The sequence below is a fragment of the Callospermophilus lateralis genome, chromosome 15, assembly GCF_048772815.1.
Source record: "Callospermophilus lateralis isolate mCalLat2 chromosome 15, mCalLat2.hap1, whole genome shotgun sequence".
Lineage (NCBI taxonomy): Eukaryota > Metazoa > Chordata > Mammalia > Rodentia > Sciuridae > Callospermophilus > Callospermophilus lateralis.
In genome coordinates this window covers 41,718,995-41,741,563 of record NC_135319.1, presented here as the reverse complement: position 1 = coordinate 41,741,563, position 22,569 = coordinate 41,718,995, and the positions used below count along the sequence as shown (strand labels likewise).

Genomic DNA, 22,569 nt, shown 5'->3' with positions numbered 1-22,569 from the left:
TCATGCCTCTCTTCAGTGAGTATAAATAAGAATGACTCAGTAGTAGGGACACTTGAGCAATAAAAAAAGAAAGTCTGAGAAAGACATTATAATAATCTGACCCTGATGGCACACACCTGTAATCCCAGCAACTTGGGAGGCTAAGGCAGGAGGATTGCAGGTTTGAGGCAAGACCCAGCAACTTAGTGAGACCCTGTCTCAAAATGAAAAGAAAAGGGCTGGAGATAGAGCTGAGTTGTAGAGCATCTCTGGATTCAATCCCCAGTTCCAAGGTGGTGGGGGAGAAAAAGATTTTTATTATCTGCTAGGCCAGATAAGGATGTGACTAGGTAACAAGAAAGTCACAGACGGTTCAGAGAAAGAGTAGGAGGGAAGAATGAAAGAGAGAGAGAGAGAGAAATGGGATGTCCACTGGAGAAAGGGTCAAGGATGGGCCAGTTCCACACAGTTCTGGAGAACAGAAGGGAGATAAATGGATGTGGGGGAGGGGCCCAGTTCAGGGAGGGGAATGTAACCATGGAGGTTGAAAGAGGACCTCAGTCAACTCCAGTTCAAAAGTGAACGTTGCATATTCTGCTAGGGGTATTGTAGAAGTCGGTCCAAACATTTCCTCCAGCTGGCTTGAAGTCTGGACTAAAGAGATCCTCAGCGCCTCCTGACTCTACAGCTTCCTTATCCTTCCAACAGGACAAGGAGATACAAGGGAGCCTCCCAGAACAAAGATCAACACCTCATGCCAAGTTTCTTGGGAAACCAAATATTTTTTTTTATTCAGTGGCTGGATTTCATATACCTAGCAGACCTTGAAAAGCCATCAACGCAGCAGCGCAAACCACGAAAAAGATGCCTCAAGCACATGCCGTGACACACACTGAGGAACAAGATCCCACAGGGTGCTTGTACAGCTTCCTGCAAGCACGGAATGACTCCCGTGGGGCACTGGCCAACCAGCCCCTCTGCCTCTCAGGCTGAACACTCCGAAGTCTTTGTTCTTGCCTCACATTTGAAGTCAACGTGATGAGCTGAGCACAAGTTAGATTATAATCCCCTGGTTTATTGCCCGAGTCTCTCATCCTCTGAATTGTTCATCGTCAAGTGGACAACCCAGGGTACTCCTCCAGCACCTCGGGGAGGAACTCAGTCACCGGGCCACGGGGGCAGACTGATGGTGTTCCCAAGCCCAGCAGCCACTGGACCCAAAGCCACAGAGAACTGGCGCTCAGAACTCCATGTACAGAAAGGGGATCTCTCAGGCCAGAGACTTTAATTTCACAAGTTAGGGCTGTTGTTGGCCCAAACATACCGGACGGAGATGTCATATAATGCCCCTGCAAAACCAGTAACCAGGTGCTGAGAGTCCCCGAGAACCTGGGGTCCTCTCTCAGCCACCAAGAAGGTGAAGTCCGTCGGGAGGTGGCTCTTGGTCCCCGACCCACTCATCTGCCAGAGGAAGGGCTGGTGAGTATCCGGGTTGCGTCAGGCCCGACCTTGGGGACTCCTAGTTCTCCTTCCGTGACGGCTGGGACCTCTTGGCCACAGCAGTGATGAGAGCCGCCCCCTTTCCACTGCCGTCTTCTGACAGCATGAACGCCACGTCACTCTGGGGGGCCAGCTCTCTCACCGTTTCCTGCAGTACCCGAGAAAAGCTGCAGAAAGGAGAGAGACATCGTCAGCCCCTGCAGATGGGATACGCACATTTATGACTCTTCTGATCTAGTTCTGTCCTCCCAGCTCATTCCTCAAGTCGTGCCTTTTATGGAGCAACTACTAACGCCAGGGATTGCTCTAGGTGTTTTACCTACAGAATAACGAAGAATGACAAATAGCGCTCAGATATGATTGCCACTCTCTCTACCACATAAAGATACAGGTGAGAGATGTGTCTGAATTTGTACAACTCATCAGTTTATCAAGATCGGCCTTTTCCCAAAACTTTCATTCATTCGTTTATTTGGGGTTTAAAATTTCATCCCCCAAATTTTTACTTCAAAAATGTTCAGGCTTTTAGAAAAGTGAAAAAAAAATAGTCCAGTGGACACCCGTGACCCTCCACCCAGACCCAACAAGTTAAAACTGGGCCCTGGTTGCTCCATCCACTGACACCCGCCCATCCCCCTCTCATTTTCCTTAAGTCACGCCATCTGCATCACAGTGACCCCTGGCCCTTCTCAGCTGTCTTTCGAGGTATTAGATCCATCTGAACGGGCATGTTCAGGGTCAGAGTCATCAGGCTCGTGTGTGGGGTCAAGGTGTGTTTAACAGAGGCCCGGGAACGTAGCTAGAGAATCCTGGGTTACCTGAATGGTACAGGTGCTGGTCACCTCAGAGGGTCAGCCTGCCCGAGCAGGTTCTGAACCAACTCTGACGCCCAGCCAGAGGGCAGCCTGGGGAAACCACTGCAGCTTCCTGGGGTCTTAGGGGTGGTGAGCCCCAAACTGCCAGGGACAGAGGAGAAAAGGGCTTGGCAGTCAAGCCATTTTGTTCCTCCACACACTTAAGTACAGAATTCAATAATTTTTAGTGTTACAAAGTTGTGCAATTATCACCATTAGCCTAAAAGAAAACTCCATACCTATTAGTGGTCATCTCCATTCATATCCACAGGACCCCCCCAGCAACCACCAATTTATGTTCTATCGGAATAGATTTGATTATTCTGGGCAGTTCGTATAATAAAATTGTACAAAATTTCATTAGGTAGCCTTTACTGTCTGACTTTGGTCATTGAACATATTTTCAAGGTGCACCACCAATGTTGTCCATGTGTCCGTACTTCACTCTCTTTTTTTATGGCAGAATAATACTCCATTATAGAACTATATGATATTTTGTTTATTGACTTATCAGCTGCTAGACACTTGGGTTGTTTCCACTCTTTAGCTCTTAAGAATCATCTTGCTATGGGTTCTTTTGTGGAAATAGGTTTTCAGTTCTCTTGGGTACACCTAGGAATAGGGTTGCTGGGTCATAGAGTGATTCTATGCTGGGTGACAGAGTGATTCTATGTTTATCTCTTTTAGGAACTGTCAAATTGTTTCCCAAAGTGGTCACATCAGTTTGTGTTCCCTCCTCAGTGTATGGGGGCTCCAACTGGATCACATCCTCAGCAACAGTTGCTATTGTGTCTGTTACCCAATAGTCATCTCAGGGGGGAGATGTTATCTTATGGCCAATTTGCATTTTCCTAGGGACTAAGGTGTTGTGCGCCTTTTCCTGAGCTCATAGCCATTTGTATATCTTCTTTAGAGACGACTGCACAGCCTTCATCCCTTTGCTATCTGGGTAATTTGTCTTTTTTAGGTTGAGTCCTAAATGGTCTTTTCTAGATATAAGTCTCTTGTCAGATACATGATTTACAAATATTTTCTCTTATTTTGTGGGTGGTCTCTTCTTTGTGGTGTCCTCTGAAGCACAACATTTTTTTATTATTTATTTATTTAGGTACAGAGGATTGAACCCAGGGGCACTTAACCACTGAACCACATCCCCAGCCCGTTTTTGTATTTTATTTAGAGACGGGGTCTCATTGGGTTGCTCAGGGCCTCACTAAGTTGCTGAGGTTGGCCTTGAACTCACGATCCTCCTGACTCAGACTCCCAAACCACTGGGATTATAGGCATGCGCCACTGCTCCCAGCAACATTTTTTAATTTGGGTGGGGGCAGGGGGCAGGGTACCGGGGATTGAACTCAGGGGCACTCGACCACTGAGCCACATCCCCAGCCCTATTTTGCATTTTATTTAGAGACAGGGTCTCACTGAGTTGCTTAGCAACTTGCTGTTGCTGAGGCTGGCTTTGAACTCCTGATCCTCCTGTCTCAAACTCCCAAGCTGCTGGGATTACAGGCGTGTGCCACCTCACCTGGCACATTTCTAATTTTTTTTTTTAAGTTGTGGGTGGATACATTACCTTTATTTTATTTTTATGCAGTGCTGAGGATTGAGCCCCATGCCTCATGCATGCTAGGCCGGCGCTCTACCCCTGGGCCACAACCCCAGCCCCATTTTTAATTTTGCTAAAGTACAATTTGTCTCCTTTTTTTTTTTTGTTATTGTTGCTTATTTCTTTTTTTCTTTTTATGTCAGATTTAAGAAATCATTATCTCATCCAAGGTCACAAAGATTTATATACACTTTCCTCTAAGACTTTTCAGTTTTAGCTCCTCCGTTCAGGGCTTCCATTCATTTTGAGTTAACTGCGCCGATGCGTGGTGGGAGGCAGGTGTCCCACTCTGTGTTCTTGTTGGTGTCTACCCAGTTGTCACACCGTGGGTTGAAAAGACTGGGCTTTTGCCATCGAGTGGTTTTGGTGCCTTTATCAAAAATCAATTGACCTATATATAAGGGTTTATTTCTGGATTCTTAATTACATTCCTTTGATTTATATGTCTGTATTTATGCCAGTACCATATTGTCTTGATCACTGATTTTAAAATCAGGAAATATGAGTTTGAAAACTTTTTTAAAAAAATTTTTTTTAGTTGTCAATGGACCTTTAGTTAATTAATTTATTTACATGCAGTGCTGAATTCAAACCCAGCGTCTCACACATGCTAGGCAAGTGCTTTATCACTGAACTAAGACCCCAGCCCTACAACTTTCTTATTATTCAAGATTGTTTGGGCTGTTCTGGGGCCTTACATTGAATACATATGAATTTTAGGAGCAGCTTGACAATTTCTCCAAAAAAAAAAAAACAATTGGATTTTTCCCCCCAGTGCTGGGGATGGAGCCCAGGGCCTCACACATGTTGGGCAAGTGTTCACCGCTGAGCTGCAAACCCAGCCCAGATGGGATTTTGATAGGGATTATGTGGAATCTGTAGATCAATTTGGGTATTATTGCTATCATAGTAATATTAAGTCCTTCAGTCCATGAACATGCGATATCTCTCCATTTACCTGTATTATTTCTTCTTTATTGTCTTCAGATGTTTTGCAATTTTCAGAGTAAAAATCTTATACTTCTTTGGTTAAGTGTATTCTTAAGTATTTTGTTCTTTTGATGCTATTGTAAGTGGAATTGCTTTCTTTTATTTATTTTTATTTTTATTTATTATTATTTTTTGTGTTTGTGGTGCTGAGGATTGAACCCAGGGCCTTGTGCATGCGAGGCAAGCGCTCTACCAACTGAGCTATATCCACAGCCCTATTTATTTATTTTTATGTGGTGCTTAGGATCGAACCCAGTACCTCACACGTGCTAGGCAAGTGCTCTACCGCTGAGAAACCACCCCAGTCCCAGGAATTGCTGTCTTAGTTTCATTTTTAGTCTGTTAGTTGAAAGTATATAGAGTACAATTGACTTTTTCACTGTTCTCATTGTTGTACCAGGGACTGAACCCGGGGTGCTCTACCACTGATCTATATCCCCAGCCCTCTTCATTTTATTTTATTTTATGAGGCAGGGTGTCACTAAATTGCCCAGGCTGGCCTCAAACGTGGGAGCCTCCTGTCTCAGCCTGCTGAGGAGCTGGATTTACATGTGCCACCATACCCAGTTACAATTGGCTTTTGTGTATCCATTTTGCATCCTGAACTTTGCTGAACTTGTCTACTAGCTCGAGTATTATTTTTGAGTGTGTGTGTGGATTCCTTAGGATTTTCTCTATATGAAATCATGTCATTTGCAAATAAAGACAGTTTTCCCTTGGCCTTTCCAATAGAATGTTCTTTTCTTCCCTGACTGCCATGGCTAGATTCACTATTGATTTTCCCCTTGAGGGTCATATATTTTTAGTCTGGATTCTGAAAGCCTCACCCATGAATCAATCCTTGTCTGAGAGATAAAAAGCCTTGTGATCATCTGGTGGCCACACTCGAGACAGGACATTGCTGGGCAACAGTGGTGAGAGTGTACTTCTTTGACTTGTCCCTGAGCTTAAAAGCAAAACACCCGCTCTTTTTGGAGGGCAGTGACCTGGGATTGAATTCAGGGGCACTCGACCACTGACCACATCCCCAGCCCCACTGTGTATTTTATGTAGAGACAGAATCTCACTGAGTTGCTTAGGGCCTCCCTAAATTGCTAAGGCTGGCTTTGAACTCACAATCCTCCTGCCTCAGCCTCCCAAGCTGCTAGGGTTACAGGCGATCACCACGGCGCCTGGCTAAACCGCCCACTCTTTTATTATTACATATGTTAGCTGTGGGTTTACACAGATGCTTTTTACCAGGTTAAGGCAATTTCTTTATTCCTAGTTTGTGGAGGGCTTTTATTATGATGGGTGTTGGATTTTATCAAGTTCTTTGCACCTATTGAAATAATCATATGGTTCCTATCCCTTAAGTTTTGATTCAAGGGACCAGACCAAAACTCTGTGACCCCCAGGGGAAGATCAAGAGAAGGTGTCCGTCAATTACCCACAGCGGAACAAGGGCTAAGGGCTGAGGCTCACCATAATATTAATGTCTCCGCGAATACAGTTCAACACAAATGGAAATTTTAGAAGCTAGTTATTTCATCACATTTTTGCCAAATAAATGCAAAACACTAAATAAAATAATAGCTTTCATTATTAAAGCTATTTAAAATTAATCCTCACAATATAACGTATGAGGTGGGTAAGGTTTCGGTCCTCAATCTACAAAAAGAACTGAGGCTCAAAGAGGGTGCGAAGCAGCCGGAGGCCTCCCAGCCTCCACTGGGTGGAGCCAAGGGTCAAACCCACGTTTTGCAACAGGGGCTTTTAGTCCTTCTGTCCCTGGACTCTGAGCTAAGAAAATTATCACCAGCTCATATTGGACAAGAGCTCTGTGCCCTGCAAAATAATCAGGTCTTTTTACTCCCTGTGGGGTCAAGTGGGAATATAATAACATGGTTTTCAAGTATGATGCAGAGAGCACTTGGCATGAATTAATTCATTTAATCCACGTGCATTTTGCCCTGAGAGGGAGGGATCACTGGGACTGGCCGGTCACAGATGAGAAGCCTGGGGTTTGGAGAGGTTGGCTAATATTCCCACACGGCGCCACCAAGAAGCAGAGGCACCCGGACTCTTGTCTCGGATTTGACCCTGTCCTCCCTACCCGTGCCAGCCCCCTGCCAGCCAAGGGCGGGGGCACCTCTCCTACGTTGGCCGCCAGCACAGCTCCTGCCCCACCCCATTCCCGGCTCCCAGGGCCACTCACTGCGGGTGCAGCTTGTACAGGGTGCCGTCCACGCCCACAGTGATCTTCAGGTGCTCCAGCCCCTGGTCTTCTCTCCTCTTTTCCACGATGGCAGCCAGGCCTGCGCCACAGAGCTGGGCCGCCCTACGGGACACGGCTCCACACACCTCCTTCACCACAATGCTGTCCTCACATGTGCTGTCCAGGCCCAGCTGCTGCAGGATCCTCCGGACCTGGAGGAGGGCCAGCCGGTCGCTGTGGGCAAGCAGAGGAGGATGTCAGCCCCCTCTGGGGCTCTGGAACCTGGGCAGCTTGACCACACTCCCCTGCCCCCCACGCATGTCCTGGCAGGAAGAAAGAGAAAATGATCCAGGCAAAGGCGAAGCTGGAACAGAATGCTTAGAAGCTGAGACTCAAGAGGCTCCACCAGCCCAAGAAATTCCATCATCTTTAAAGAGCAAAGTGTGAGCACCTCTGGTGTTAGGCATGCTCACACCCCTCATCTCACTAGGCACTAATGTTAGAGTCAGCAACCAATATACCAGAGGCCCATTTTTTAGAAGAAGAGTCTGGGGTTCAGAGTGCTGGAGACCTGCCTTCTCAGACAGCAGAGAAGAGAGGTTCAAACACAAGCCCCCTCTCATCAACTCTAGCACTCTCCCAAGGGCCAGCTCCAGGACTCTGCCCCTATTCATTGGGAGCCAAATTTTCTTTCTGCTTAACTTTTTTTTTTAATTTTTTTTAGTTGTTGACAGACCTTTATTTTATTCATTTATTTATATCAAACCCAGTGCTTCACACATGCTAGGCAAGTGCTTTACCATTGAGCCACAACCCTAGTCCCTCTGCTTAACTTTTTCTGATTATCTGCTTTCTCTTCCTAACTAGAATAGAGCTATATTCTTAGCCGAAGCCAGCACAGGGCTGAGTACATTCAATGAGAAAGGGAACAAATGAAGATAAAATACGTAGCTGGGTATGGTAGTGCACGCCTGTAATCCCAGCAGCTCAGCAGGCTGAGGCAGGATTGCAAATTCAAAGCCAGCCTCTGCAACTTAGCGAGGCCCTAAGAAACTCAGCGAGACCCAGTTTCTAAATTAAATATTAAAAAAGGGCTGGGGAATAGCTCAGTGGTTAAGCACTCCTGGTTTCAATCCCTAGTACCAAAATAGAAAAGGGGGTGGCACCAAATAAAACTGTAAATTTATGCAGAGAAACTCATCACAGGGACAGACTGGCCTCAAGTCTAGACCCTAATTATTTCCCAGGAAATGAGTGGTAACAGGTGATACTTATACAGAGCTCTGAATATCAACCTAAACAAAGTGAAGTTAATCCTTGACTGTCTCAGAGATACTCAGGGAAGATGTGTGTTGTCAAGAAAGAATAACTGAAATAACTTACGTGGCCAGAAAAAGGATTGAGCAGGTGCATACCTATAATCCCAGCAACTCAGGAGGCCGAGGCAGGAGGATTACAAGTTCGAGGCCAGCCTCAGAAACTTAGCAAGATTGCTAAGTTTTTTGAGAATATTTAATGCCATGGAAAATATTCATGACATAGTAAAAAATAGATTATAAAATATTATGTTTGCCCTTGGTTTTTGGTTTGTTTTAATGTCATGCACAGGCCAAAATAAAACAAAAAACCACCACACACTCAAAAACAAGAAAACAGAAGGAAAGCTATTCAGATGTTGGTAGGATTACTGACGTCTTATTTTCTTCCTTTTGCTTACCTATATACTTAAAACTTTAAAAAAAAAATAAGTGAATAACATTTGTATGGTTAAAAAAAATAGCTGTGTGTGGTGGTGCATGCCTATCATCCCAGCTACTCAGGAGGCTGGAGCAATGAACATCAACCACTGGTGATATCACAGAAGAAAGACACACAGCTCAGGACCATCTACGAAATCTGCTTGTCCAAAATTCAACACTGAATTAACCAAGCATCTCGATCTAGCTGTAAGTTTTTCAGAAAATCCAAGAGACAGAGAAAAATGCTAGTTGCTGTAATCAGAAAAGTCTAGAATAGAGGAAACATAAGATGATAATTTCCTCAACAAATATGTTTTAAGGAGAAACGAGAGGGTAGGAAAAGCTGTAGATGAAAACAGGTTTTAGAAACATATCAGCCAAATGCCATGCATGGACCTTGTTACAGATGCAAACAACTATTTAAATCACTATCTTTGGGCAATTCAGGAAGTGGGAACACTAGAAGATATTTTGAGATTAAGGCTTATCATTTCCTCTTCAGGCATGATAAAGGTGCTATGGTCATGCTTTTGTAGTGAACTCATATTTTAGAATTGTACAGATGAACCCAGTTCAGCCATGAATTGATCATCAATGATGGTGGTGATGGAAACGCTGAGTTCATTTTACTATTTCCTCTACCTCTGATATATATATAAATATATATAATATGACTGTAATTGTGAAAACATCTTTATATGTAGTCAAGAACTTAAAAGGAAATACAATATATAAAAATCAAAATAACTATTTGGGTTTTTGTTTTTATTTTTTGTTTATTGTTATTGTTTTGGGTACCAGGGATTGAACTCAGGGGTGCTTAACCCCTGAGTCACATGCCCAACCCTTTTTTATATTTTATTTAGAGACAGGGTCTCACTAAGTTGCTTAGGGGCCTCACTAAGTTGCTGAGATGACTTTGAACTTGCAATCCTCCTGCCTTAGCTTCCCAAGATGTTGGGATCATAGGCATGCACCACCTCACCCAGCAAAATATCACTATTTGGTAGTGAACATATGGGTGAATTTTTTTTTTTTTGCAAGACTTTTGTATTATAGACAGATCATCATTTCAGGAATAAAAGAAGTTTACTTTTTGGCCTTAATCTAATGCCTGGAGTTAGTCATTTCTGCTAAGGATTCTGAAGCCCACTCAAGCCATCCGCTGGCCTCTCTTGGCCACACTCAGGGACCTTGGGACTGTGATCTTACATAGCTGGGGAGAACCAGTCCAGCTCTCCTGCATCCCGCTGAGAGGTGAGCAAGCACTGGGAGCTCTCCTGCCAATCAGGGACCCACAGAATAACAAATAGGACCATCCTGTTTTAATTAAAATTCTAAACTCTGCCCGAGCCTGGCATGATAACATCACATCCCATTTGGAACGTTTCACACACAGCAGGTAAACTTGATCACACGTCACCTTTCAATCTGGGACAGGAACTTGGTTTCAAAAATGCCCCTGGTCCGGAGTCGCTCTGAAATCTGCCCTCGGAAGAGGAGACCCTGTTTGGTCAGGTCAATCAGGATCTGCCGCACGATCTCCCCCAGGTACATGCCACTGGTCATTTTCTCATATCTGTTTGGAGAACAGGGATAAGTGGGTAAGGACAGGAAAAATCAGTGATGGCAAGTGGCTTCTAAAATGCACCCTGGGCCAGGTGTGGAAGGCATGCCGTTGCCGATGGTTCAGGGCGGGCCTGGGGCAGTGGTGGCCTGGAGAGCTCTCTCCAGATGCAAGGCAAAAAAGAGTGTGCTGTGGGAAGACAGGCTTCTGCCACATGCACAGAAACCAGTCCAGCTCTCCCGCATCCCGCTGAGAGGTGAGCAAGCACAGGGAGCCCTCCTGCCAATCAGGGACCCACAGAATAACAGGCAAGCATCCGGGGCGCTGGACGCACTGAGCAAAACCTAGTCCTGCGCTTGGCCCCAAAGCCCATTCTCTCTGGCTTTGCTGCAAATCGGATCTATTAGAGGGTCTCCTTGGCTTTGTATGAAGCCATTTATTCCACTAGAATTCATCTACCTGCACGTACATTGAAAATACCTGCACATAAAATGTGCACAAAAAAATGTTAGTTCTTCTCCCTTTCCTCCAGAGTGTGAGCTCCTGGAGGGCAAACAGCAAGGGGAAAGGGGGCTTGGGAAGCAGCGAGGCACCCAGAAGACACTCTGCCCAGGTAGGTGAACAATGGCTGCAGGGTATCCCCAACAACGTGCAGAGAGCTGGGCTCCCATTGGCTGCAGAAGCCAGTGGAGATAGGAGCATGCCTGAGACTTCCATGTTGGGCTCCTGCTCTCTAAAGGATACGGGATCTTTCAGCCTAAGAAATCAACACCAGGACAGAAGAATAATGGTGACTATGAGTCCAATTCAAGTGTTCTGCCCTTAAACTATCAGTCCAAACACACGGGCCCCAGTGGATACAAACACAAAATTATGACACAAGGACTCTGCCCCTTAAGAAGAGCCTTGATACTTGGGATGCAGAGATAAGGTCCCACCAGGTGCAGAGGCGCATGCCTGTAATCCCAGCAGTTCCAGAGGCTGAGGAAGGAGGATCGCAAGTTCAAAGCCAGCCTCAGAAACTTAGTGAGACCCTGTTTCAAAATAAAAATAAAAAGGGCTGGGGATGTGGCTCAATAGTAAAGCACCCCTGGGTTCAAACCCTAGTACCAAAACCAAAAAATAAAAATAAAACCAAAACAAGCAAACAAAGATAAGTTACCTTCTCTTTGGAGCAATTCCTGTTTAGCCGGCCTTACCAAAGCTCACCTGCCTTCCAGGGACAAAGACTGATGCCAGAGGCAGGCAAGGGGCCCAAGGCTGGTCCTAGCCTTGCCTGAGCCTCTTCTAGACAACATTCTAGAAACAGTCACGAAGGTGTCCCTGGCCCAGGCATCTCCTCACATCCTACCTGCCCACCCTCCCAGTGTTAATATACCTATATTTCTCCCCTTAATTTGCATATGCAGATACTGAGTCTTGATTGTAATAAAGACCCTTTGGCCTGCAAAAAACAGTTACCACCTGGTGCTCTGCAGAAGGGGCTCACCACCCCCTGTTCCAGTTTGTGGGCCCAGGTCAATAATCAAAGCCTCATATAACAGCTCAATCTACCACTCTCTCCCTCACTCCAGCAGGCATATCACAGTGCAAGAGAAAATCTAGTCCCAATTTTTAAAAGTCATTTTTTTAGTGTTTTTAGTGTGATGAGTAATTGGTATATACCTCGCCATGGATGGTGACCCATGACATGACATGCTGTTGCCCTTGAGAACAAGCCCTCCCTCCCCATCTACCACAGGGGCCCGCTTTCCCGTCCCCCAGTCCAGAGATCACCAACCTGGTGGCAGATCTTAAAAGACCAAGGATGTCGATTTCTAAAGTGGACTGATTAAGCGTCCATCCCAGAGAGCTCATTAAGCCAGCATACCCCTGCTCTGCACCCAGCCCCAGTGAGTAGACCTCTGACAGCTCTTCCTTGCTTCCAGAACCAAGACTAGCCCTTATGGTTCCTTCTGGAAATTAGAAAAGGAGACCCCCTTCCTTCTACCTATGGGAAACATCATATTTTTCTTTCATTGCATTGACAGCTGATGGAGAGTTATAATAAACATGCAAAGCTATCATGTCAACCATACAGAAATAGCACCTGCCCTTAGGCCCTGTAAAGTTGCTCCCTGCACACCCTGTATAAGTGTCCACATCCGCCCTCTTCACCTCTGTTTGCCAGGATTCAAGGACCCCTCGTCCACCTCCTTGTCATACTGGGTCCGGATGTCATCTATGCAGCCATTGTCTCCAAATCCTCCCCACTCTGTGTTGATACACATCTTGCCCTCATCCCCGTCCACCAGCTCGATGTTCCGCAACTCCTCCATGTAGCACATGTTGCTTCCTGTCCCTAGAAGGAATTGTGAAGGGAATTTAATTCTCTAAGACACCATGAGGTCTTGGGCAGTGTGGGGCAGTGAATAAGAATCAGGATTGGAGGGCTGGGGATAGAGCTCAGTTGGTAGAATGCTTGCTTCACATGCACAAGTGCACAAGGCTCTGGGTTCAATCCCCAGTACCACAAGACTGGATGAATCCAGCTCTGTACTCAGCTGGCTGGCCTGGGAAGTTGTTCCAGAGGGTTGTCTGGGCACCTTGAGTATAAGCAGCAGGCAGAACAAAAAGATGCAGATCTGCTGAGATGGCTTCAATGCCAGGTAGAGGCTTCACCTCACTCAAATCGTTACCTACTTTGGGAGCTGGGCAGGTTGCTTATTCTGTCTGACTGAGTTTTCTCATCTGCAGGAGGGATGAGCTGGATCTAGGGGGCCACGAGACAAGGCCTGTTTGAATATTGTATAGCCCCAGTACCCTCACCCCAAAAAAATAAAAATAAAAGAAATAAGGCCTGACTTATGCGAGAAATGAATTACAGTAGAGGGGGTAGAGAGAGAAGGGGGGGGGAGGGGGGATAGTAGAGGATAGGAAAGGCAGCAGAATACAACAGACACTAGTATGGCAATATGTAAATCAATGGATGTGCAACTGATGTGATTCTGCAATCTGTATACGGGGTAAAAATGGGAGTTCATATCCCACTTGAATCAAAGTGTGAAATATGATATATCAAGAACTATGTAATGTTTTGAACAACCAACAATAAAAATTAATTAAAAAAAATTTAAAAATAAAATAAAATAAAAGTTGAATAGTCATACATTAAATTGCACAACTTAAAAAAAAATAAGGCCTGACTTATGAATTTTTTATAAATAAAAATGAGGTGATATTTATAAGTATTCAATATAAATGGTACCTGACGTCGTCATCATTTCTCTCTCTGTTCATTTCTCTCTCTTTGTTTTTTTTGATACCAGGGATTGAACTCAGGGGCACTTAACAACTGAGCCACATCCCCAGCCCTCTTTCGTATTTTATTTAGAGACAGGGTCTCACTGAGTTGCTTAGTGCTTCGCCATTGCTGAGGCTGGCTTTGAACACATGATCCTCCTGCCTCAGCCGCCCGAGCCACAGGAGATTACAGGAATTACAGGCATGAGCCACCGCACCCGGCTTATTTTCATCATCTTTATCAAACCACAGAGCTTCCCCGGAGTCAGAGAATTAGAAGCCAAAGCTGGAAGGGACTGGGAGGAATCAGCTAGTCTTGGATAAGCAAACTAGGTAAGGGTTGGAGGGAGGTGAAGCCAATCTGCATCTCTTTGTTCTGCCTGCTGCTCATGTTCAAGATGCCCAAACAACCCTCTGGAACAACTTCCCAGGTTCTGTCACTACTCAGTCTGTGCCTGTCACCTGGAGTGACGTTTGTCCACATCTTCACCTGTTCAAATCCCACGTGTCCCTCAACCTCTTAGAGAAGGTGGTTCCTATTTGGAATCTACCCTTGGCCTTAATCACTGCCAAACTTCTTCCAAAGGTCCCTAAAATGTCTGTATTGTTTCAGGCCACTCTCTTCCCCTCTTCTCAGTTTCTTTCCAAATCATCTCCTTCCTATGTACCCTAAGAACCAGAGGAACAAGGTGGTGCACATTGAGTCCAGAGTGATTCAATTCTGGTCTCTTTCTTCCTAAGACAGTCTGTCCCAAAGCCATCATTTGAAAAATCCCTTCTTTCTATGTCATCTCCTTCCTCAGCAGAGGATCAACCTGACTTAGAACCCTTAATGGAAGAAGACACCAAGTGGAGATTTCAAAATTAGGCCACCTGGAATCCCAATCTTAATCAATTTCTTCTCTGCCTTGGACAGAGCATCTGCATAATGGAGAAAGAGTGAGTTGCCCCACCCTCACCACCTCTTGCTATGTGAGAATCTCTTAAAGATTGGGATGGGATTAGCAAACATGTGACATCTGTAAACCACCATTTTTTCCCTTGCCTATGACCTGGCCTCAGAACTACTCTCAACATAGTAGTCCAGGCATTGTCTAACCACTTACCTGCAATCAAGCCAATCTCACAATTAGGATCTTCATAGCCACAGGTCATCATGGTCCCCACTGTGTCATTCACAACCGCGACTATGTCCAGGTCGAACTCCTGCAAAGGAGGAAGTTCTACTGGAAGCAGGATGTGGAGGAGTCACGGGGACTAGGGTGGCAGAGAAGAGGGCCTAGGGGAAGGGGGCAAGGTCAGGCATGAGACTCAACACATGGCCTACGTTTCTCCTCTTGATGGCTTCTCTGAGCATGTCCACCACATCCTCCCCTTCACAGTCGGTGGCCTTGAAGCCTTTGGTCCACCCTATGAGTGTTCCCTGGAAGAAAGGAGGGGAAATTCACCTGAGCCATAGTTCACAAGGACCACCGTGAACTTCCACATCTACTAGACACTGACAATTTGATGGCTAGCCAAGCAGGCGGGCTTTTGATTGCGCTTCCGCCTCTGCAGCCCTAACACAGCACGGAGGTGTCACTGAGCAGGATGCCCAGACAAGGTCTAGCACTGTGTGGAGTCACTGCCACAATTCCTGTTCTTCAAGAGTCAGCCATGTTCCCTGCCATTACTGCACAGAATCCCAAAGTCCGGGATCAGAGAAGAAGTCCCACTTCTAATTCACCCTAGGATGGATTGAGATGGGATCAAAGGTGCAGTTACAACATGTTTGACAAAGCATTATTCCACAGTGAGGAACTAGAGGCATCCTATGATTGCAACAATATCCAGGAGACCTATCATCTTACGCAGGAATATAAAAAATGTTATACAACCTCTTAAAGTATGCTGCAGGAGAGCACTGGATGTTAGAGAACAATGTCCCTTAGGCACTGTTAAGTGAAAGCTCAGTAAACAAATACAGATAGTGAATTATTCTATTTTTATTTTTAAAAATTACATATTCACATGAACCTGGAAAAAGATCTGAAACACTATTTTTGGTTTTTTGTTTTGTTTTGATTTTGTTTTGGTACCAGGGATTGAACCCAGGGGTGCTTAACCACTGAGCCACATCCACATCCCTTTTTTATATTTTATTTAGATACAGAATCTCACTAAATTGCTTAGGGCTTCGCTAAATTGCTGAGACTGGCTTTGAACTCGTGATCCTCCTGCCTCAGCCTCTGGAGCTGGGATTACAGGCATGCACCACCATGCCCAGCTATTTTACAATTTTGAGAAGTATTTTAATTTTAAAGAGAAGCCCAAGGTCGTCCTGTTAGCCTGAAGCAGACGGCGCTCTAGCCCTAGCTCTGCAGCCCAGAAAGTCAGGAGAGGGGACAGCTGGCAGAGCTGGGGTATCTGGGCCAACAGAGGTCTTGGGAAGGAGAGGTGGCCAGCAAACCCGCCGGGAGTGCCCCACCCCTGTGGCTCGATGCCACCTCACCCTGAGGCCCTCAGCCAGCAAGCCCCGGTCTCCCTCCTTTTCTCCTCAGTCCTCAAGAAACTGGGCCACCTTGCTCCTTTCCTGCTTGACGTGCGTAGACAAATCAGCGAGACAACCCAGCTGAAATACCTCTCTCTTGTAAACTGCAGTTACACAAAAATGTTATCTACTTTTAATCTCTTTTTTCCTCCAGCCGTTGGCGGTTTTGTTCCCAGCTGCCCACTTGCTCATCTTGTCAGAACAAACTTGTCAGAACAGCTGGAAGAAGAGGCCCTAGAAACCCAGTGCCCTGGGTCAGAAGCACAACTGTGGCCTGGAGCCCATCAGCCCTTCAGGACCGTGGACAGCTGCACACAGCTCCCCCTCCCCCACAGTGCATTGATTCCTAGGGCCACAGTGACACAGGGATAGGATCATCTTTAAAGAACTAAAACACGACTGACAAGAATGTATTCCCTTCTGACTCCCCATCACCTCTACTACTAGGAGTTCACCTCTACTGTTAGTCCAGTAGGAATCCTTCCAGATCTTTTTGTCTATGCCTATGCATGATTTTAAGTAAATAATTTATACAGTATAAACTACTGCTATTTGTTTCTTCTTCAATGATGCTCCTTCTAGACCTTTCTAAATCACTTGACAGGGATCTGCCACATTCCTTCACTGAACAAAATATTCCTCAAACATAATTGCAGAGAAATTTTGGAATCCATAAAACATATCTTTAAAAAAGGGTGTATATTTATCCTCATTTTTGTGGGGGAAAGGGAACAAGGGATTGAACTCAGAGGTACTTGATCACTGAGCTACCACCCCAGCCCTATTTTGTATTTTATTTAGAGACAGGGTCTCACTGAGTTGCTTAGGGCCTCATTTTTTGCAGAGGCTGGCTTGAACTCTTCATCCTCCTGCCTCAGCCTCCCAAGCCCTGGGATTACAATTGTGCACTACCATGCCCAGCTATCCTCATGTTTTAAGTGAGTAAATTAAAGTACAGAGAGTTAAATAAATCATCCAAAGTCACATAGCTAATAAATAGCAAGTCCTGGATTTGAACAACAACAAGAAGAAAAAACACACATTTTTTTTTTAATCGTTAAAATATTCCACCATGGCCCAGCTTAGTGATGCACACCTGTAATCCCAGCAGCTCAGGAGACTAAAACAGGAGGATCCCACGTTCAAAGCCAGCCTCAAAGGATAGCATCTTCAACAAATGGTGCTGGGAAAACTGGAAATCCATATGCAACAAAATGAAACTGAATCCCCTCCTCTCGCCATGCACAAAAGTTAACTCAAAATGGATCAAGGACCTTGATATCAAATCAGAGACTATGCGTCTGATAGAAGAAAAGGTTGGCTCCGATCTACATATTATGGGGTCGGGCTCCAAATACCTTAATAGGACACCCATAGCACAAGAGTTAATAACAAGAATCAACAAATGGGACTTACTTAAACTAAAAAGTTTTTTTCTCAGCAAGAGAAACAATAAGAGAGGTAAACAGGGAGCCTACATCATGGGAACAAATTTTTACTCCTCACACTTCAGATAGAGCCCTAATATCCAGAGTATACAAAGAACTCAAAAAATTAAACAATAAGAAAACAAATAGCCCAATCAACAAATGGGCCAAAGACCTGAACAGACACTTCTCAGAGGAGGACATACAATCAATCAACAAGCACATGAAAAAATGCTCACCTTCTCTAGCAATCAGAGAAATGCAAATCAAAACCACCCTAAGATACCATCTCACTCCAGTAAGATTGGCAGCCATTAGGAAGTCAAACAACAACAAGTGCTGGCGAGGATGTGGGGAAAAGGGTACTCTTGTACATTGCTGGTGGGACTGCAAATTGGTGCGGCCAATATGGAAAGCAGTATGGAGATGCCTGGGAAAGCTGGGAATGGAACCACCATTTGACCCAGCTATTGCCCTTCTCGGACTATTCCCTGAAGACCTTAAAAGAGCGTACTACAGGGATACTGCCACATCGATGTTCATAGCAGCACAATTCACAATAGCTAGACTGTGGAACCAACCCTGATGCCCCTCAATAGATGAATGGATAAAAAAAATGTGGCATTTATACACAATGGAGTACTACGCAGCACTAAGAAATGACAAAATCATGGAATTTGCAGGGAAATGGATGGCATTAGAGCAGATTATGCTAAGTGAAGCTAGCCAATCCCTAAAAAACAAATGCCAAATGTCTTCTTTGATATAATGAGAGCAACTAAGAACAGAGCAGGGAGGAAGAGCAGGAGGAAAAGATTAACATTAAACAGAGTCATGAGGTGGGAGGGAAAGGGAGAGAAAAGGGAAATTGCATGGAAATGGAGGGAGACCCTCATTGTTATACAAAATTACATATAAGAGGTTGTGAGGGGAAGGGGAAAATAAACAAGGTGAGAAATGAATTACAGTAGATGGGGTAGAGAGAGAAGATGGGAGGGGAGGGGAGGGGGGATAGTAGAGGATAGGAAAGGTAGCAGAATACAACAGTTACTAATATGGCATTATGTAAAAATGTGGATGTGTAACCGATGTGATTCTGCAATCTTTGTAATGTTTTGAATAACCAATTAAATAAATAAATAAACAAAGCCAGCCTCAGCCACAGTGAGGCACTAAGCAGCTCAGTGAGACCCTGTCTCTAAATCAAATACAAAATAGGGCTGGGGATGTGGCTCAGTGGTTGAATGTCCCTGACTTCAATCCCCAGTACAAAAAAAAGAAAAAGAAAAAGAAAAAAATCCACCATGTGTTTCTAGCTGCTCTGAATTCCGACTCCTCAACCAAGTCAAGAGTGCCTGGGAGGAAACCTGAGCTGCCCCAGAGGAGGAGAGCGGCCCCGCAAGCTGCCTCACCTTGTCAATGCTCATCTGCCTGCAGGGAAAGGAGAAGGTGAAGCCCAAAGGCAGCCGGGCTCCCTTGAGGCCCATGTAGTCCAGGAAGTCGGCGATGCACTGCACGATGTGGTCGAACAGCTGGGGGAGAGACACATCCATGCCACTGGGCACCCATCAGGGTGCGAGCGGCGCCCACGGGGCACGAAACTCCCTCCCTACACTCACCTCCTCGCCAGTGCCCTGCATGATCTCCAGGGGGATGGCAAAGATCTTGTTGTACATTCGCACTGACCTCCGTCCGCTTCTGATCTTCACCAGGAGGACCCGGAAGTTAGTCCCCCCTAAATCCAGGGCCAGGAACTTTCCTTTCTCTGTGGGGAGAAAGTGAAGGCTGCGTTCTCCAGCATGCACTCCAGGGGACTTGTGCCAGGGCACTGGGAGGAGGAGAGGCCCAGTCCAGCAGACCTGGAGCCGGCCTTCCTGGGCTCCAGACCAGAGGGATGTCAGGATCCGGCACAGGGAGGTTGCACCTGTCTGAGGCCGGACTGCAAAGGCCAGGTGCTGCTGAGAGCCATTGCCAAGTAGGAATGGCACATGGCAATTTCTTTGTCAGCCTGCCCCATGTTGCTTAGAGGAAGGACTCTCCATATTGGACCCAGGTCATTTGCAGTGACATTGCATGTAAGGTGACCTTGCTCAAGGACCAGGGCGGATCAGGGTTTAGGGCTCTCCTTGGGTTTAGGGCGGTTCCAGGTTTAAGGAGTACCCTGCTGGGAACAGGGCGTATCCTGTTGCCTCAGGCGTGCCCGCTCCTGGAGTTCCCGTGGAGTTCTCACGGGATTCAGAGAGTATTTGGGAAGAGAACGTGGATTTCCCCAGAACGTGTTTGTAGAGTGTCGGTGTGAGTTCGGGAATAAAGAATTGCTGTTTGAATCTACAAGGCTGTGAGTGGCTCGTGATTGTGTGCCCAGCCAGACTGCGGCAAGGTGCCCCTAAACCATCACTGGTGAGGTGCCACAAAAAGGGCCCTGAACTGGAGGAAAGGGACCTAGTGGCTCTGAAAGATGGCTTTTCATCTTTAGCAAGGGTGGCCAGGCCCTACCTTTCCACATCTGCAGAATAGAGGTTGGGCCTCCGAGGGCCTTTCAGGCTCTAAGTTGCACCCCGCGGTGGCCTGTTAGGAACAGGGCGTCTGGTAAAGGACACACTGAAACTGACTTGCAAGAGGCCTCTGAGGGTGACTCTGGGCCAGGTGACCCTGACTGCAAGGGGCTCCAGAAGGTGTTTCCATCCCGTCTGTGCAGCCTAGAGGGATCCTTGTCACAGCATGAGATGGCTTTTCTTGCTCCCTCTCCCTCCCCCGATCCCCTCACACCCCAGCCTGACAATGAAAAACCGTGTCAAGTCCTTCCCCCTTGGTACCTGTGGGCCCCATGTGCAGTCAGAGCCTCGGGCATCCCTGCTGCCCGCATCATCTGCCTCCTTCCCAAAGAACCTTCTCCCTGCGCTCAGCCTCACTCACTTTTTTTTTTTGGTGAGGGGCGGGGGGTACTAGGGATTGAACTCAGGGGCACTCGACTACTGAGCCACATCCTCGGCCCTTTTTTGTATTTTATTTAGAGACGGGGACTCACGGAGTTGCTTACTGCATCTCTTTTGCTGAGGCTGGTTTTGAACTCGAGATAATGTCACCTGATATCACTTACTTATTCGTTGCCTAGCAGCTGTGAGCCCCACCCACGAGGGCAGGGGCTATACTTCACTGCTCCGTTACTGTGCCTGGAATAGAGCAGTAGGTTCGTAACAGAGCTTTGAGGAATGAAGGCAGAAGGATGAAAGAAATGAAAAATATGAATAATTAAGTAATAATGAGATTTTTTATATATTTGATTTTGCTTTGTTTTTATTTTGGAAGGTTTTTGAGTTTTTGTTTTGTTTTGTTTTGTTTTGGAGGGGGGTTGTTTGTTTTGGTGGGGGGGGGATTGAACCTTGAACCCAGGGATACTTACCACTGAGCTACATCCTCAGTCCTTTTTATTTTGACACAGATCCTAAGTGTGATCCTCCTGCCTAAGCCTTCTGAGTCATCAGGATCTTAAGTGTACGTCACCACACCCAGCTGGATTTGGGGTTTTGGTGTGTGTGGGTGTGTATGTGTATGTGTGGGTGTGTTTCTCATGTAAACTCAGAGGATTTGGGCTTCAGGAAAGGTCTTCGTTGTTTAGAGATCCAGAACAGGTGACCTCAGCAGGTCACTAAACCCCTAAGTCTCAGTTTGGGTATCCATAAAGTGGGGACCATTTTCTCTTTGAGAAACATACAAAGTGTTTTTGGAGATGAAATGGAAGTAAAGGTTCAAGTGCAAATTATAAGATGTGAATCATCTCACGAAGGTCATTATCTCAGTAAGAAGTCCATGAGATTCGAGGAGGTGAAATATTTTTTCTAAAGAACTTACTGTCCTCTTCAGAGGCTTCTCTTCCCTGAGCCCGAGGCGCAGGACCAGGATCAAGAGTTGAAAAAGTCAAGGGCAGAAACCACTGAGAGGAAGGAGAGCAGTCCAAGCCCCAGGAGAGAACCAGCAGGACCACCAGCCCACACCAGCCCAGTGACCCAGACAGACGCTCAGGGACAGGAGGACCTGAGCCTTCTGTCTGCTCCTAGAATGGGTCTGCTCACGTCCTTACCTACACACATAGACACACGTGCACACATGCTCGCACACACACCCCTTGGGTCAACCGAGGCACACAGTTCAGAAGGAGAGTGAACCCCCCATCTCCTCCTTTCGTTACAGACATGAATCCAATGATCTAAACCAAATACCTCCCTGGATTTAGGGAGGGTTTTTTTTTCTGGGGCACAGTGTGTGCTGAGGATTGAACTCAGGGGCACTTACCCATTGAGCCATATCCCCAGCCTTTTTCTGTATTTTATTTAGAGACAGGGTCTTACTGAGTTGCTTAGGCCCTCACTAAGTTGCTGAGGCTGGCTCTGAACTCACAATCCTCCTGCCTCAGCCTCCTGAGCTGCTGGGATTCCAGATGTACACGACCTCCCCTGGCTTAGGGAGTTTTGATGGGAGCTCTGGGTGGACCTTCAGAGCAGAGGGTTTGCGGACCCACCTGTGCCGTCGGGCATCCCACAGACGTAGGTGGGCAGCATCTTGACTGTGGCCAGCGCCTGCGTCTTCTTCTTCAGCCCGTACTCGAGCTCAGTCCGCATCTTGTGCTGCACGCCCACCAGCTGCTCCCGGGTCAGCTGGAACAAGGCCAGCACCTCATCAATCTGTTTCCTCTGGGCCTGCACACGGGAAGCCACCGCCGTCACCATGGCAGCCCCCTTGGTGCTGCCACTCTCTGACAGCAGGAAGCGGACATCACAGTTTGGGACCAGTCTCCTCACCACCTTGTGCAGGCGTTTGGGGTACCTGGAGGTAGGGGGGTGATGCAAAATATCAACAGTCAGGTCTGACGAATGGGAAGAGACCCAGGTGGAGTG

General features: G+C 46.3%; 1 protein-coding gene and 1 non-coding gene across 5 annotated transcripts in view; both read right to left on the bottom strand.

Moving 5' to 3' along the window:
- Positions 1–1,498: 1,498 nt before the first annotated feature.
- Hkdc1 (hexokinase domain containing 1) overlaps positions 1,499–22,569 on the bottom strand; it is a 47,678-nt gene continuing 26,607 nt past the window's right edge. For all 4 annotated transcript variants that reach the window (XM_076835344.1, XM_076835345.1, XM_076835346.1 and 1 more), the window contains 9 exons: positions 22,194–22,498; positions 19,294–19,439; positions 19,087–19,206; positions 15,045–15,140; positions 14,824–14,923; positions 12,593–12,776; positions 10,292–10,447; positions 7,130–7,363; positions 1,499–1,646 (listed from right to left, as the gene is read on the bottom strand). In XM_076835344.1, the coding sequence (XP_076691459.1) occupies positions 1,499–1,646; positions 7,130–7,363; positions 10,292–10,447; positions 12,593–12,776; positions 14,824–14,923; positions 15,045–15,140; positions 19,087–19,206; positions 19,294–19,439; positions 22,194–22,498 (1,489 nt within the window). The remainder of the gene's footprint in view (positions 1,647–7,129; positions 7,364–10,291; positions 10,448–12,592; positions 12,777–14,823; positions 14,924–15,044; positions 15,141–19,086; positions 19,207–19,293; positions 19,440–22,193; positions 22,499–22,569) is intronic.
- On the bottom strand, positions 5,071–5,144 carry Trnaa-cgc (transfer RNA alanine (anticodon CGC)). Its single transcript has one exon. It is a non-coding gene; the product is annotated as a tRNA-Ala (tRNA).